The following is a 15528-nucleotide window of genomic DNA, read 5'->3' on the forward strand; positions in this document are numbered from 1 at the left end:
GGCTTAAAATAACAATGGTTTCATCATGCAGCATATATCCGGATTTTCAGTTGGACTACTTCGTGTTTCGGATCTCAAATAAAAGGGTACATTCTTATGAACAGCTATGTGTACCACACAATGATAGCAATTTTCATCAAAGAAATGGTAGTTGCTCTCCTTGCTTTTATAACATCAATTATTCATACGCAACGTAAACTTTGCGTCTGTTTCCAACAAAACGAACGTATCCTCTTTATGATTCTATAGGCGCTACAGAAGCTCGCTAAACAAATGGTGTATACTACACTGTAGCTTTGCTATCAGAAAAGAAGAAAGGAGGCTGTCACGAACGGGTGTTTTTTTGTTGTTGTTGTAAATCTTGTATCATGTTACCTGGGTGACACTTGTCGGTTACCACCCCAGCTTGACGCAGCAGACATCTTAGACGGTAACGTTTGACAAGAATCGCAGCGACGGCGATCATAAGAAACTTCAATTCCGTCGCAGAAAAGATGTAGGAAAGATAAACCAGCAGCAGAAGCAGGCGTAAGGGTTTGAGAGTTGGAATGCGGGACTCAAAACGCGGTTGTTAGAGTTCACAAGACTTTTCCCGACAGATGATACGTCACTATGGATGACTGGGACGAGTTTGACGAATTTATCCCGGCCACATCGTCAAAAAACGCCGCTGCAGGTAACAAGAACGACAGAGACAACGTTAGCTCAAGAGCTTCTTCAAGACCGACGTCGTCTTCAAGCATTGCTAAGGCGAAGAGACGCCCGGAAGGAGGCAGCGACAACAGGCCGAGGTCGTCTGCGAAGCAGAAGGATTCCAGCGATGATTGGGCTGATGATGAAACCTCGTGGAACGGCAGCAAAGCGTCTTCAAAACCAGCCGTGTCCCGTCCCAGCTCTTCTAGTAAGAGTATAAGTGCAGGAGGGCCTAGTGCAGGCAGTAGGCCCAAGACTTCAGCGGAGGTGAAAGATCCCAGTGCGGAGTGGGGCGACGATGAGGCCGACGTTAGACCAAGGAGCAGCGGGGACAAAGCGCCCGAACGACCGGCGAAGTCCCCCAAACCCTCCGCCGCTACCAAACCGCAGGAGAACGGCTGGCTGGACGAGTCCCTGTCCCAATCGACGGTTGACATTTTGCGGGAAGCAGACATGTGGCTTGAGGATGACGCAGGGCCGTCCAGGTCGGGCTCAGCCGCGAGTAGGAAGGGGTCAGGTGGGAGTGGGCCATCTACGGCGGGATCTAGGGCTGAGCTGAAGTCACGGCAGGGCAGCAGGGCAGGTGAGTACTGTATTGTAGACTTTGTGGATACTGAGATACCAGCAGTCGTGCTACATATCCGAGTACAAGTAGGAATCCCTCTTTTCTCTCTCAGTGGTAGCTTTATTTCTAGTAGTACCCGTAGCCCTATCCATTACGTACATACACGTGGCCCTATCCTGTACCATATCCTGTACCTGTAGCCATATCCAGTACACGTAGCCATATCCAGTACCCGTAGAAGAGAGAAATAGAGAGAAAATGGATGTCACCGATAAACTTTAAGTTTCAATGTCCCTTTCAACAGGGTCCCGCCCGTCGTCCCGATCCCGTAGTCGGGCCAGCCTGCGACCGGAGTCCGCCCGATCTCGGGCCCTCTCCCCTCGGCCCAACCGCATCGCTCCCGCCGAAGTTCACGTTGTCGACGAAGTCGTCGGAAAGTCGCCCTCCCCGAGTCCGAGGGACATCCAGGAGTACCGGCGCGGCAGCCAGGACGGTCGGCCATCCTCGCGTCCCAGCCCGAAGCCACCAGACGCCCGGGCGGCCTCAGCAAACTCCAGCAAGAAAGGACTCCTGGGGAAAGTAATTGGCAGTTTAGGGTAAGGAAAGTTACAGTGGCACAGAACATATCCGTAGTAATTGCAATGGAAGAATTTATTTACTAGACATATTCATCTGAATTTCATGCCTTAAATTGTCACAGCGCGAAATCATTTATTGATATTTTTCTTGTTTGATGGAGAAACCAATACTAAGTTAGCTTTGTTTGTATTAGTTTACTTCTAAGTGATTGGCATAGAATCATTCATTTTCATTTATAATATTAGAAATAATAATGGTACATGTACTTGAGAAACAGATTTTTGGACCCGTCCTTTGTGCTGAAAAGGCAATCAAACGATGCATGGAACAGATTTACTACAAATCTAGACCTTGATTTTCTCTTTCGTAGCGGGAAAACATCGGTGATGTCTATGCGCGCAGCGGCGCCAGGAGAAAGCGTGTCGAATCCACGCACGCCCAGTAAGAACAGCGGGGGGAGACCAAGTACCGGGATGTCCGTGATGTCGGCGGTCTCATCCAGCAGTGGCTGCTCAAGCGCTTCCCAGCGGTCGGAACAAGCAGAGGTATATGAGAATGAGAATGATTTATTCTATAAAACAGCCCTCTAGGTTGTGTACACGTGATACATTACAAGTATTTTGTAATACATTACAAGTATAATACAATACCTGCGGGCGCACTTAAAAACGTTAAACAGGCGAATAACATATACCTAAAAGACTTCATAACAGCATGGAGAACAGTCTATGCTATATAGGTACATGTGTAGGTCAGAATACAGATCTATAGCCTACGCGTTCATCTTTGCTGGTATACAATTGGCGGTACAATTTTATGGAAAAAGTTATGAGAATGAATTTTGGGCCCACCAAATTTTCCACCTCTGTACGCCACCTTCCAAAAATGTGACGTACTCCAAAGTAAAAAAAAAAAGGTCGGTAGTACGTAGCGGCCCCCGTCCCGGTTCAATGAACGCTGTTGGGTTCTGACGCAGATAGCTTTTTTTAGTCCCTTCACGAAATAACCTATTTAGTGTACAATGTATTGACGGTGTGTTGGATCAATAGTTTAACATTTTTTTCTAAGCAAAATCATCGTATCAACGGCCTACTGACATGCACATAGAGAATGCTGTCGATCCTTTTGGTAGCAAGACATAGAGGAGCGAGACACACCTCAATATCAGGTTTCATCTACCGTAAGCCATGTTTGTCACGGAATGTCTAGCTCCTTTTGTCGGGGCCATTCTATAAATTCTAGCGATCTGACGTAATGCTGTAGCTGTATACAGAAGTATATTATTGACTATTCTATTCTTTAATATGGTCCATTCAAAATACCTTAAGCTTGTCATTTCGCCATGTCATATTGTGCATTGTCATTGGTGGCATCGGCCGGATATCATCAATTCAATGATAGAATCCTATCTTTTGCACTCTAGTTAAGGACGCTTTAAAATGAGAAGAAGCATTTTTGTGGGGTAACCTATATCCGTTGTCTTAAAATGCACAGTATCTACTTAGGGATACTAAGTTGGCGGATGTGGTTTCAAACTACAATATTTTCAAAACGTTTGAAACCACCATCAGTAGACTGATTGCGAAATCCCTAAGTACCCTTTTGTAAACAACGGATATAGGTTACCTCGCAGATAAAGGTTGACACTTTACCATGGTGTAAAAATGGGTTCCTGACTTTAGTCGGTGAGGTATAAAAGCCGTTGGAAAGAGAGGGTTTGGCTCCGCCTTTCAATACTATGCCCTAGACACAGAAGATAAGAACCAACTGTCCCTACTTCCTCAAAAGGGCTATGGCATATAGGACTACTTTCATCTTACTTCAATTAAATGGCGTTAGACATCCACAGAAAGCAGCTACTCAAGCAACTGCATATGATTTTGGAAACGGTCAGGCGTTTCAGGTAGCATCTCCTACCTTTCGTCAGTGACACTGAACAGATCTGTTGAAGAGCGATTCCAAAATCATATCCAGTTGCTTGAGTAGCTAGTATATCGCGTACCTTGATCTTTCACCCTTTTTTTATGCAGGTGCATTTTGAGGTGCCCCTGGATAAGCGGTACGAGTGTCCCGTTTGTCAGCAGGTGCTGAGGTTCCCGGTGGAATTCCAGGAATGTGGGCATCACGTGTGCTCACAGTGTGTACCGGAATTGGTCAGGTGAGCCTTGATCGAGGATCTGTTGGTAGTACTGGTAGTGCTACAAGCTCTCAGGTGGCTGAACAGACCTATACACCTTTCTCACGCGGCGGCCATGATAGATCTAAAACGAGTTCATTGAGGCAAACAAAAGACTGTCCATCATAATTAGCAGCTCAACCCATTATAGCATGGAAATTAGGAAATTGACCAATAAGAGAATGGCTGTATGTCCTTCAAATATTTGCATTATTATGTTTTTATTTTTCTCTTAAGGGACTATGGGATCAATACGGGAGTCTAAATTGCTACATATTTCGCTGCATAACACTAGTTATGATACTTAGTATTTGTTCTTATATTGTGAAAACTTGTGTGGTCTGGGGAAAAAACTAAATGGGAGCTGATTTTAGAAATAAGTTCTGTCTTTTTGCCTCATTGACCTCGTCTTCAATCTATCATAGCCGCCGCGTGAGAAAGGTGTATATTCGGCCTGCATACTCTGTAAGGCTTAGGTACCAATTGCAGCGGCTTCGAAGCCACAAATTTGTCTTGGTAGACTTCGGTGCCACTCCATGTTCCCCATAGGTCACAGTGTCTATTTGTTACCGGGACCCGGGTCAAAAGCTCCCCAAATAGCAAACTTTGCTACTTTTGACGAAATATTGATTTTGACGAAAACCAATTTCACACAACCTTTACCTGCATGAAAATGTTGAGTAATTGGGACTGACGTCGACCATACACAAATAAGAGTGAACTTGTAGTTTACACGAAATACATCTTCTAACCTCAATTCAGCATTGAGTTACAAGTTATGGTTACTAAACAAACCCTTGCTTAGTTACGTAAACTATTTCTTACTTTCCCTCCCCACTTCCAGAACATCCGGTGTCTGCCCCATTGACAACAAGACAATTTCCAGGGACCAGGTAAGAAATCTTCCATCATTAAGTGGGTATCTTACTGCAATGCGCCGAATTGCGAAAAGCCTTTGACGCTTATTTGTTGCCTTAAATTTTGATTTTCGGAAAATAAAAAGAAAAGAAATCGCAATTTGTAAAATGACGTAAAGCGGCATGAAACAATAACAAAAATTTATCACTACAGATATCATTTTGATGATTTTTAAAAGAATTGTACATTGGTTTTTAATTCAATAACAATACTGCAATTTTCAACAAAGTTATCTTGTATCGAAAATGAGAATGTGGCATTCCGGGTGCGGCCATTTTGTTGGGTCTTCTCTAGTCTTTATTTGCAAATGTGACGCACTCCTGTCTGACCGAAAGGAAAAAATTGGCACAAATTCGCAATGCTGCCGCAATTTCCTATTGCGCACTTTGGCGCATTCTCGCGAGATACCCCTTTTTGCATGTATCAGAAATCAGGTATTGTATTTGCTTAAATGGCGCTTGGTGGATAATATGCAAATGCTTACTTGTGTCTATTCCTTCGTCTGATGCATTTTTCAGCACCAAGGACAGCCCTAATGTGTGCATACCACCTAGAAAGTGTTCTCGATAAGAACTAGAATTCCATGATCGCATACCTTAGTGAAATGATGTTAACCATTTTGAGTGACATTTATATTCCAATAAGGTCATTGTGTGCATGAATCGTATCAGTTGATCATTTTCTTCACCCAAATAACACAAGTTGCTCAAAGTGTGATAGACTCATCTAGGCAAGGAAGCATGTTGGATAATATCTTCGATAATTATGTAAATGACGCTCTGATTTGCATAATCTATGTCTGATATGATGGTCGCTTTCATAAATGCTTACCCAACAGGCGTACCCCAACAAGAGCCTTCAGCTGGAGATTGCAGCGTTAGCAGTGCGCTGTTCGAATGCAGTTCGTGGTTGTAACTGGAGGGGGCGCTACGACGAACATCAGGTGAAGTTTTAATCCCTGTATGCACCAAGATATAAACTGTCGTACTTTTGATAGAGATGGGTGTAAAGACTCAAACCCCTGTAGAATACTAGTGAATCATGCGACAGATGTGCGATGTCCCAAAATGTTCCAACAAACAGTATTTACATACCAATATATGTAGAAGTGATACTGGTCATGTTAGGTCGATGTTCATGTGACTAAATGCTTAATATATCATCCTCATCATCGTCATCGCATGTCAGTGGGTAGTACTGAAGCGGGCCATCAACATTTTGTTGTCCGTCGCCCTCAACCCCAGACCCACCCCCACCCTCACCCCACCCCCTTCCTTGCCGCAACCCATCTCTGCATGTCTTGAAGGTTTCGATAGATTGACCTTCTCCAGGTCATTACTACCCCCCCTCCCATTTTTCCTGTCGGGCGCCACACCACAAGTTTAGTGCCACTCTGGTAAGCCCTATGTGCGAATGTATGCAACTTTATCAATTCTGTTCTTGGGTGCAACTTTTCACGGATTTCCCCAGACTCACCTTGCACCCTCCCCCCACAAAAAATGTATTAGTAACTTGAAAGAGACGATAGGTCATAAACTATCATTACTATTCAGCCCCAAAACAAGCCTGATAGAAGCTACAGTACAAAATGGCCTAACTAGAAAAGAGCACTCAGAACTTTTAATAATTCATGAGCAAAGTCAATAAACTTCGGTCCACGTCACAGAACTGTTTTCGTCGACGATGCGAGTGTATGTTTTGCAAAATAAGGTGCGCTGCTATGCCAGATCCATGCATTATTGATAAGGAGTCCATTGTGATGATGAGCAATTAACGACCTTGCACGGAGAAATTTCAAAAGAACGACGCAACAGGCAGTGTTTTTTATCGTCGTGGTAATGCGAAGTGTTCATAGCGTATGTCGTCGAAAACCATGGAATTTTTGGTGGACTAGTGGCACTGGATTACTGACAAATTACTTTGAAATCTTCCGTTAGTTGTTGGAGATCAGTTTTAGAGATAGATACAGAGAGAACAGTACGTTTTTGGCTGGAGAAGAAGAAGAGAAGGTTGAGCTAGCATGGCGGACGCTGAGGCCCCGCTGCTACCGGGAGAAATACAACAAGCAGGCGACAACGTGGGAGATGGAACCAAAACTGTGACCCAGTCGGGATCAGTAGATCGGCCGGATTCGGGGAACGGGAGCAGCACACATGGAAGTCAGACTTCCATCGGGTCAGGTTCACACAAGGCCGATGGAACACCGGGTAAAAAGGGCGGGGAGGACAGTGGAAATCGGGCGGACTCACAGGGCATGGGCGTGGAGAGAAATGGAACGAAAGAGCCAAGATCGGGAAAGGCTAAGGATAAAACTAAGGGCGCTGAAGTAAGTGTCAGTCAAATACTATCTTACACCTGAAGACCTCTCTGTAGCGGTATAATGTTTACAAGAAGTTGTTTCGATACTAGTATTCTTTTCTTCAAGATAGGCTGAAGAGTTTTCAGTGGACGAAAAATGGCGTGCGTACTGTGGTCTTTTTAGTAATGTGTCGCTCTAATATCATGTGGGGGTGATCAATCTCGCGTCAGGACCGCAAAGTTGCGGGTTCGAATCCCAGTCTCAAGTCCGATTTGCACGGTGTTGGTGGTGAAGTTCAATCGATCCAATGCTTGGAAAGAGCCACAACTAGAGCATGTGTATCACTTGTGAATCATATGCTATAATGTGTTATCGCTCAAACCATCAACGCGACACCTACTCAACTAAGTATTAGTACAGTCAAACCTGTCTATAGTGGCCACTCAAGGGACCGGACAAATTTGGCCACTATAGACAGGTGGCCTCTGTATAGAGGTGGCAACTTGTAGATAAAATACCCAAGGGACCGACAAAAAGTGGCCACTATGGACAGGTGGCCCCTCTGTAGAGGTGGCCCCCAATACAGGTTTGACTGTATTAGTATTAGTAAGCATGTAAGCAATCCGTTGTTTGTAAAAACAGTGTATTTAGAGCTATCGAGTCGACGGACAGTGGTTTCAAGCTGTGTATTTTGTGCGTATTTTGAAAACACTGCAGTTTGAAACCACCGTCGGTCGACTTGATATCCACAAATCACCCTGTTATTTTAAACAACGGATATAAGCTACCCCGTGGATAAAGGTGAACTAGCGTTTCAGAACGGGTGTGTTACCTACGTTACGGTTTCCCTGCAGTGGATTAGTTAAACGGAAAATCGACCGACTTGTTTTCTTTTCTCAGAACAAGATGTTGTTCAGACCACGTATTGCCGTGTACGACTTTTTTTTTTACACAATTTTGTCCGAAAAAATAGTCGTGTCTTCAAGTACCAGAGTTATCAACCCAGGATTGAGACGTTCAAAAATTCGTATTCCATAGAAGTATTGTATAGTGCAAATCGTTCAGTAGGTCGTCCTCATTGGATAGCTTTAAACAATACTGTTAACTAAATATGGAAAGGTTATGTGTGGCAGCTTGACTGTACAAAGCAGGCATTTTATGCCAAAGATCTGTTATACGTATACCGGCGATATAGATGCAGATACAGAGAATCTACAAAGGTAAAATAGGAGTTCTTGGTACAATGTTCCAGGTTACCTTCCTACCAAAGAAAACATCATATAGCCTTGAGACTAGGGCGTGGCGCCCACAGGCAGGTGTTTGTTCCTTTGCAAGGGACGGAAGACAAGTGCCAAATAATTTAAGACAAAGTATCTCCCTTTCCTCATATGGGGAAGGGGAAGGTAAATACATGTATTGAAACGGACAAGGGACTTTTTATTGTGTCCAACCCTTGTGGATTTCAAAGGATTGGAACACTTGCCCATCTTGGCCCCCAAAAGGACAACAAAGGCTGTACAATATTGGAGTCACACAAACGAAAGACTGGTGCTATTCACAGTTCCACCTACTGAACAAAATCCTCTCTCTGCATTAAGGTTTGCCTGGCGATTTTATCTCTTTACAGGTACTCATGGCGTTCTTTTGTGTGGTGGTGATTATTATAACACTGATTCTGTCAAGCTTTGTTTCCTAGTCGCACGCGAGAATACCTGGATAAAGTAGCCTGGAATTCAGAATATTGCAAAGGGCTACAAATGACAGCTCTTCGGCACATGCGCTATACTAGAGTCACATTGGGAAAAGGGAACCCGCCTAGTACTTTGAGAGACACCTTGCGACTGCCTGGCTATTTGGGGCACAGCGGGGCCGTTGCTTTTTTTTAAGTCGTAGTTTAAGTCAACCCGGGGCCCGGTGACCCCAATCACCTAACAATCACCGAGAGCGCTGTAGTATCCCCCCCCCCCCCCAACGGCTTCAGAACCTAACCGGGGTTACGCCCCCGACGGGCTCCGGCGTAAATGTGACCATAGAACAAGAAGGCTCCATTAGTCATTTTCTTCTGCGGGTACGGTATATCGGTTCTCTTGCAATTGGTTTCCATTGCACTCTGTTGCGTGTGACCTGAAATATATTTGTCATCGTTTCTTGCTTTAAGTAGAGTTACAACAGTCTTTACAGGTCAGGCTAGATAAAGCCGCGTGCAACAAATCTGATATACCGTCAGAAAAAAGCTCGACTCGAAAATCAGGAGGTGAGGAAGGCTACAACATTCCCTCTGTCGACTTAAAGGTACATTTTGCACATTTGACTTTGCACTAGAGTAAAGCTAGGATAGACAACAGTTGGTAACTATCTGTTCTTGTATCTAGGGCCATGACGAGTCCTGTGAGCACGCCACCGAGCCCTGTCCGAACGGCTGCGGGGCGGACATCCAGAAGCGCTTTCTCCAGTCCCACGTCACCAACGACTGCCCCAAGCGGGGGAGCGCCTGCGACTTCTGCGGGCAGAACGTGCAGCAAGAGGACGAGATAGAACATCTCAAGGTAAAATGTCTCCGTATTTTTCTCCCCAGATTATCATACTATTGCCCTATCCTTCGAGCGAACGTTTTAACACACTATATTAGCGTTACCCAATACGTGTAGATAGCAGTTTATTGTACCTACGCGAGAACGGATGTATTGGTTTCGGTCTATGTGTTTCTTTATCTTGGTATGTGTATCTAGTTATGAGGATATTCTATAGTGACAGAATGTGAGGCGGAAGATGGTGTAAGCGGAGACTGGCAGGATGGGAAGGTTATTGGCTTGGCCCGGGTCCAAAGTTGTTCCCACAGGCTGGTATAACTATATGAATAAGCAAGAAATTCAAAACAATGAATGAAACAAGAGGTTCACGAAAACTCTTAAGTTTGAGATCTTTGATTTCTTGTTTGTACATGTTGTAGATGATAATCACGAATTTAAGACGTGAACGTGAAGAAGAGGGAATATTGTCATATCACAGTTTTAAGTTTGACTATGACGATTGTTGCATCCCAGGTGTGCGAAAAGTTCCCCATGTCGTGTCCGAACGGTTGTGACGCCAAGGAGCTGCCACGGCAAGAGGTGAGGGGAATTTCGCACTTAGTTTTGTTGATTCAGTAAATGGATATTTCCTTTCCCCCGCAGACAGGCATTGTGTTAACGGCCGCTCTGAAGAACTCTTAACAATTTATCTTACCAACAGTAGACTTTTTAATGCTCACCAGTAAATATCCTACTTACAAGCATAGAAAAGTGATACTAAAAGTAATAGTAGCTCTATTGACGCAAACTGTGCAGTTGCAATGGAATTTTCTGTTCGCACCGTTATCCGAATCACCAATGTATTATAACGTGTTTTACTCTACCGTTACCCCAGCTCGTCTATCACACCGCCCAAGAGTGCCCCAAAGCGATCATACCCTGTCCGTTCCGGGGAGCTGGCTGCGCCTTTGAGGTACCCTAAGCTCCTTATGTCACTGATATCGATGGTACATGCCGCAATAATACATTAGAATTCAAAATCAGACCCGGATGTACGGAATATGGGCTTTTTGTGCGTAGCATTCGATGAATCAGCACCAAGGGCAGGAGCTTAGAAAACATTCGAAATGTGGAAAAACAAGTAATATCGCATGTCGATTTGCGAAGCATTGTATGTAGAAGACTTGATGAGGCTCTCCATGTTTTCTTATATTTTGTTTTAAAGATGATAACAAAAATTCCAAAAGTCTGTTATACAGTCAACACTCCGCAAGAAGACCACCCAAGAGACTAAAAAATTGATCTATATGGACAAGATACTTGCTACATGTATCGATGGGATAATTATCTAATGGCCACCAAAAATTGGTCACATTGGCCGGGTATATATAGGTGGTCACATGTAAAGGTTTGACAAAGTATGAACATATGAATCAGCGCAAACGAGCTGTTTACTCATGTTCCCACCAGGCGGAGAGACAGCACATGGTGGTGCATCTGGAAGGGAGTGTAGCTGAGCACCTGGAGAAGACCGTGAACCTGAGCATGCACAATTCAACCCGCATCACCAACCATGCCGAGAAACTAATCGACAACGTCGTCGCAGTAGAGGCTATGAAGGTTTGTTTGTTTGTTTGTTTGAACCTTTATTTATTCACGAGAAGTTCAAATCGACCTGTAGACCGCTTTTCATTGACGTCATAAGGGAGGTAAGGGTCGACAGATAAAATACAACAGAGATATTAGTTGTAGCATAGGCATTCATCTGCGTTCATAAACGATGCTATGAACAAACTTATTTTCGCAAGACCATCACTCGTCACTGGAATGAATTGTGACGGGGTGCGACATAGGTTATCTGGCACTTATTTATGGCCTACTGCTGCAGTCACGTGTCTCTGGCCTCACGGACCGGAAGTAGCAGTAGACGGGTCCATTCAGTGAGCAGGGTTGATGGAGTTTAGTCGACAATTTTGATTTTTTTTTTACTTGTTTTGATCACATTTTCTCTAAGTAAGTCAAATTTGCTATGATGAATTTGAAAGTGCTCTTTGATATATAGAAGGCAGTGCAGGACAATACCAAACTTGGTTTGAAGTTTTTCTCTTTTCCACGTGTAAACTACATACGTATATACGATTGCCACGTTGCCTATACATGCGTCTTTCGTCTTTGTTTTATCACAGACTAACGTCGGAAGTATGGACAAAGCTAACGGCTGCCAGCTCCTGTGGAAGATCACCAGCTATAACGAGAAGTTAGCGGACGCCAAGGCAGGAAGGAGGGTGTCTTTATACAGCCCCATGTTCCTCAGCAGCAAGTACGGGTACAAGATGGCGATATCCATTTGTCCCAATGGAGACGGGCAAGGTGGGCGAAAGATCTAGGGCAATTTTATGTACTCTCTCTCTCTCACTCACTCGCTAACTCACTTTGTCAGTAAGTCAGTCAGTCAGTCACTCACTCACACACACACACACACACACACACACACTTACTCAATCATTCACTCTAGAACTCACTCAAGAACTTACACACTCACTCAATCACTCACCCATCTCTCATTCACTCACTCACTCCTTCACTCACTCACTCACTCACTCAATCAATCATTCACTCACTCACCCATCTGTCACTCACTCACTCACTCACTCACTCACTCACTCACTCATTCACTCACTCACCCATCTCTCACTCACTCACTCACTCACTCACTCAATCATTCACTCACTCACCCATCTCTCACTCACTCACTCACTCACTCATTCACCCATCTCTTACTCACTCACTCATTCATAAACTCATTCACTCACTCACTCGGTCACTCACTCACTCATCGTCTTCTTCTCCTCCAAACAAATAAGGTCAATGACCTGGACCAGACGGCTGTCAAAATCAAACATGGTTAGTAGGAAAGTAGTAGCCATCCTGTGGAATTCCATGACATGATGCAGCAAGTGGCAGGACAGGGGCTGGTCACCAGATGTATATATGAATGTATTTTAGTAAGAATAAGCAGAGCGGTATTTTGTTTGATAGGCCATACCGCGTAAAGTTTAACATTATGCATTTGCTTGCAGATGTTATCTTTCTAGTTATATTTACCGTCACGGAAGGGAAATATATTGATTGTTCTGCACTTACAGGAAAGGGGAAGTTCATGTCGCTGTTCATGTGCATCATAAAGGGAGAGTTTGACGCCCTGCTCCCGTGGCCCTTCGCGCAGAAGGTCATCATCTCCGTGATTGACCAGTGTCAGGATCCTGATGCCAGGAAAAACATCGAGTACGTCATCAAGCCAAACACCTGCAAGGTAGGAAGGAGTAGCAATGCGTTGATCCGAAATGACATAGTTTGAATTTACGCCAAAAAGCAGTTACTCAAGCAACTGGATATGATTTTGGAAACGGTCAGACGTCTAAGACAGCCATCCAGTGTCTTTCGTTGGTGACAGTGACACCGATTGGCTGTCTGAAACGTCTGACCTTTTCCAAAATCATATCCAGTTGCTTGTGGAAGTGCGTTTTGGCGTATCTTATCACCTTGATGTCGGATCCATCGACGTATAGTTTGAATGTCACTACTAACGAAAACTATATTGCTTAGTGTTTGCTGGACATGTATTCTTTAATGATTGGTCTCTCTCTTCCACTGCAATACTAAAATCAAAATCAGCATGCAGTGGTAAGACGAAATAATATTATCATGTTTCATTCTTTTAAGAGTAGTTTCATTAAAAGTGTGGCTATGTCTACTTGTCGATTTATCTTTTCGCTATGTTGAGATCATTTTAACAAGAATACGAAAACCCTTAGTGATTTTTGCTCCTGGTCGACCAAATACTGCCACCAGTTATATAACAAGACGAGTTCAGTTCAGTCCATCCATCCGGTGACGTTATGAAGTCCCTCCAGATGACTCTGTTGTGCATAACAGACACAAGAGGTTCACTGTCTTGGAGGGCAAAAATTCTCCTCGATCAACCTCTTAAGGGCCAGGGGTGGTCGACCGCGTCTTCACAAAGTGACAAAAATGAATATCGGACGATTCAGCCATTTACGAACTCGACCCTAACTCTAAACCTTACATGCGCCAAACCCTAGCCCTAGCCCTAACCCCAACCCTAACCATAGCCCAATCCTTACCACAACCCTAGACTAGTTGACCTCGGTGTTGGACCGAGTTGACGAGGCCGAGTTGGTCTAGGGCCGAGTCGTCCTGATTCCAAGAAGAAACACTCTTTGCGAACGTGGTCCGCCAGCTCTACCCTGGGAGCCAGCCAGGATCGGGCAGCTAGGACAGTTTATTCGGTGGTCCAAGACAGTCAGGCCCGCCGATCTCCTATTAGCGCCCCGGGGAGTTTAAGCCAGATGAGGTCCACCTGCTCTTATCAAGGGTAGCGATAACTCCTTCAGGCTTAAACTCCCCGGAGCGCTTATGTGAGATCAACGGGATGACTGCCTTGGCTTACCAAACAAAACTCGCCAGCTACCCGGTCCTGTCTGGCTCCCAGGGTAGCCAGCTCATGTCATCAAAATGCCTATATGGAGTATGTTCTTGTCATTGGACATGTCTTATTTCATTTCTCCCTTTTCTCAGGACAACCTGCAGTTTCTGGGTCGCCCCATACACGAGAGAAACCCGAGTTTTGGCACCCAGATGTTCTGTCCCCTGTCCCATCTTCACCGGGGAGACTACATCCGGGACAACACGATGTTCATCAGTGTCCAGGTCGACAACTCCAACATGCCCTCTATTCCATAGCGAAGGGTCGGTGGGGAGTGGGGCACAAGTCAAGGGCACGGCAAGGTCACGTTCACTGTAGATCGTCGTACGAGTTTGATTTCGTAGTTTGATTTGATTTCTAATTTTGCAGGACACATGCACGATTGTATCAAGGATTCCCCTTGTTTGCGATCGTGCGTCGATCGTACGAAGATCGTACGACGTATGTGACCGTGCCCCCACAGCACCGCTGTGTTCCAAAAGAATACGTTTCTCCGTTTTGATCCCTGCATCAATTTTATCTGAATACAATTCCGTATGTAAATATCTCAAAGGTGGTTGTTGTTGTTGATTCAAATCCTGTTGAAACGTCCATTTGTTGGACGAGTATTAATATTAGCTCTCAGAGCTTTGTGTACTTTTGTTGTTGTAGTGAAGACTTCTCTTTCTACAGTACATTTGAGCACTGTGAATATACAATCATGTAGTTTGGTGATATGTTACAAAGAATAGAATATATGTATGCATTTTTAATTACATTTATGACATAATAGGATCGCAGAAATATCTACACCCAATACCTCTTATTTTGTGTGTTATGCAATTATATCAACATAAAGGTTTTAGAAAAGGCATGAAATGCAATAGAAAACGACAACGTTTTGTATTATTAATTGTTATTGCTATATATGCGTGTGCTAGAGAGATATACTTATTGTTGTACATAGGTCAGCAATTTCTGTAGCAGGGAATATCTTTTTACAGGAGGGGGTTCCTGGCCCTCCCTCTTCAATGTGCTCGAACATGGGACATCATTTTACGCCCTTTCCGAAAGATTGGTGCGGTCCCAACCGAGATTCCCTTCCCAATTTTGAACTGAACGCCCCCCAGTTAAAGCAATCGAAAGGGTTTTTTGAATGACATTTTTGGTAAGTTATAATAATTGTAGATATAAGAACATCTAAGCGACAATCGTGTTCTAAATTGAAAAAAAAAAGAGAAATTGAATATGAAAATGTTAATCTATATATTTGAACTTCTGTACATGTTTTGTAAACATTTT

The 15528-nt window shown here is 44.1% G+C and overlaps 1 protein-coding gene across 1 annotated transcript; it reads left to right on the top strand.

The window, feature by feature from the left end:
* Positions 1-612: 612 nt before the first annotated feature.
* Positions 613-15513, top strand: LOC118426241 (TNF receptor-associated factor 6-like). Its single transcript, XM_035835512.1, has 13 exons — positions 613-1276; positions 1563-1854; positions 2208-2382; positions 3868-3995; positions 4858-4906; positions 5770-5874; positions 9603-9776; positions 10275-10340; positions 10636-10713; positions 11211-11360; positions 11927-12110; positions 12887-13053; positions 14340-15513. Exons 1-13 carry the CDS (start codon positions 613-615, stop codon positions 14502-14504), a joined length of 2397 nt encoding a protein of 798 aa, XP_035691405.1. The 3' UTR covers positions 14505-15513.
* Positions 15514-15528: the final 15 nt, after the last annotated feature.

The sequence above is a fragment of the Branchiostoma floridae genome, chromosome 11 (genome assembly GCF_000003815.2).
Source record: "Branchiostoma floridae strain S238N-H82 chromosome 11, Bfl_VNyyK, whole genome shotgun sequence".
Lineage (NCBI taxonomy): Eukaryota > Metazoa > Chordata > Leptocardii > Amphioxiformes > Branchiostomatidae > Branchiostoma > Branchiostoma floridae.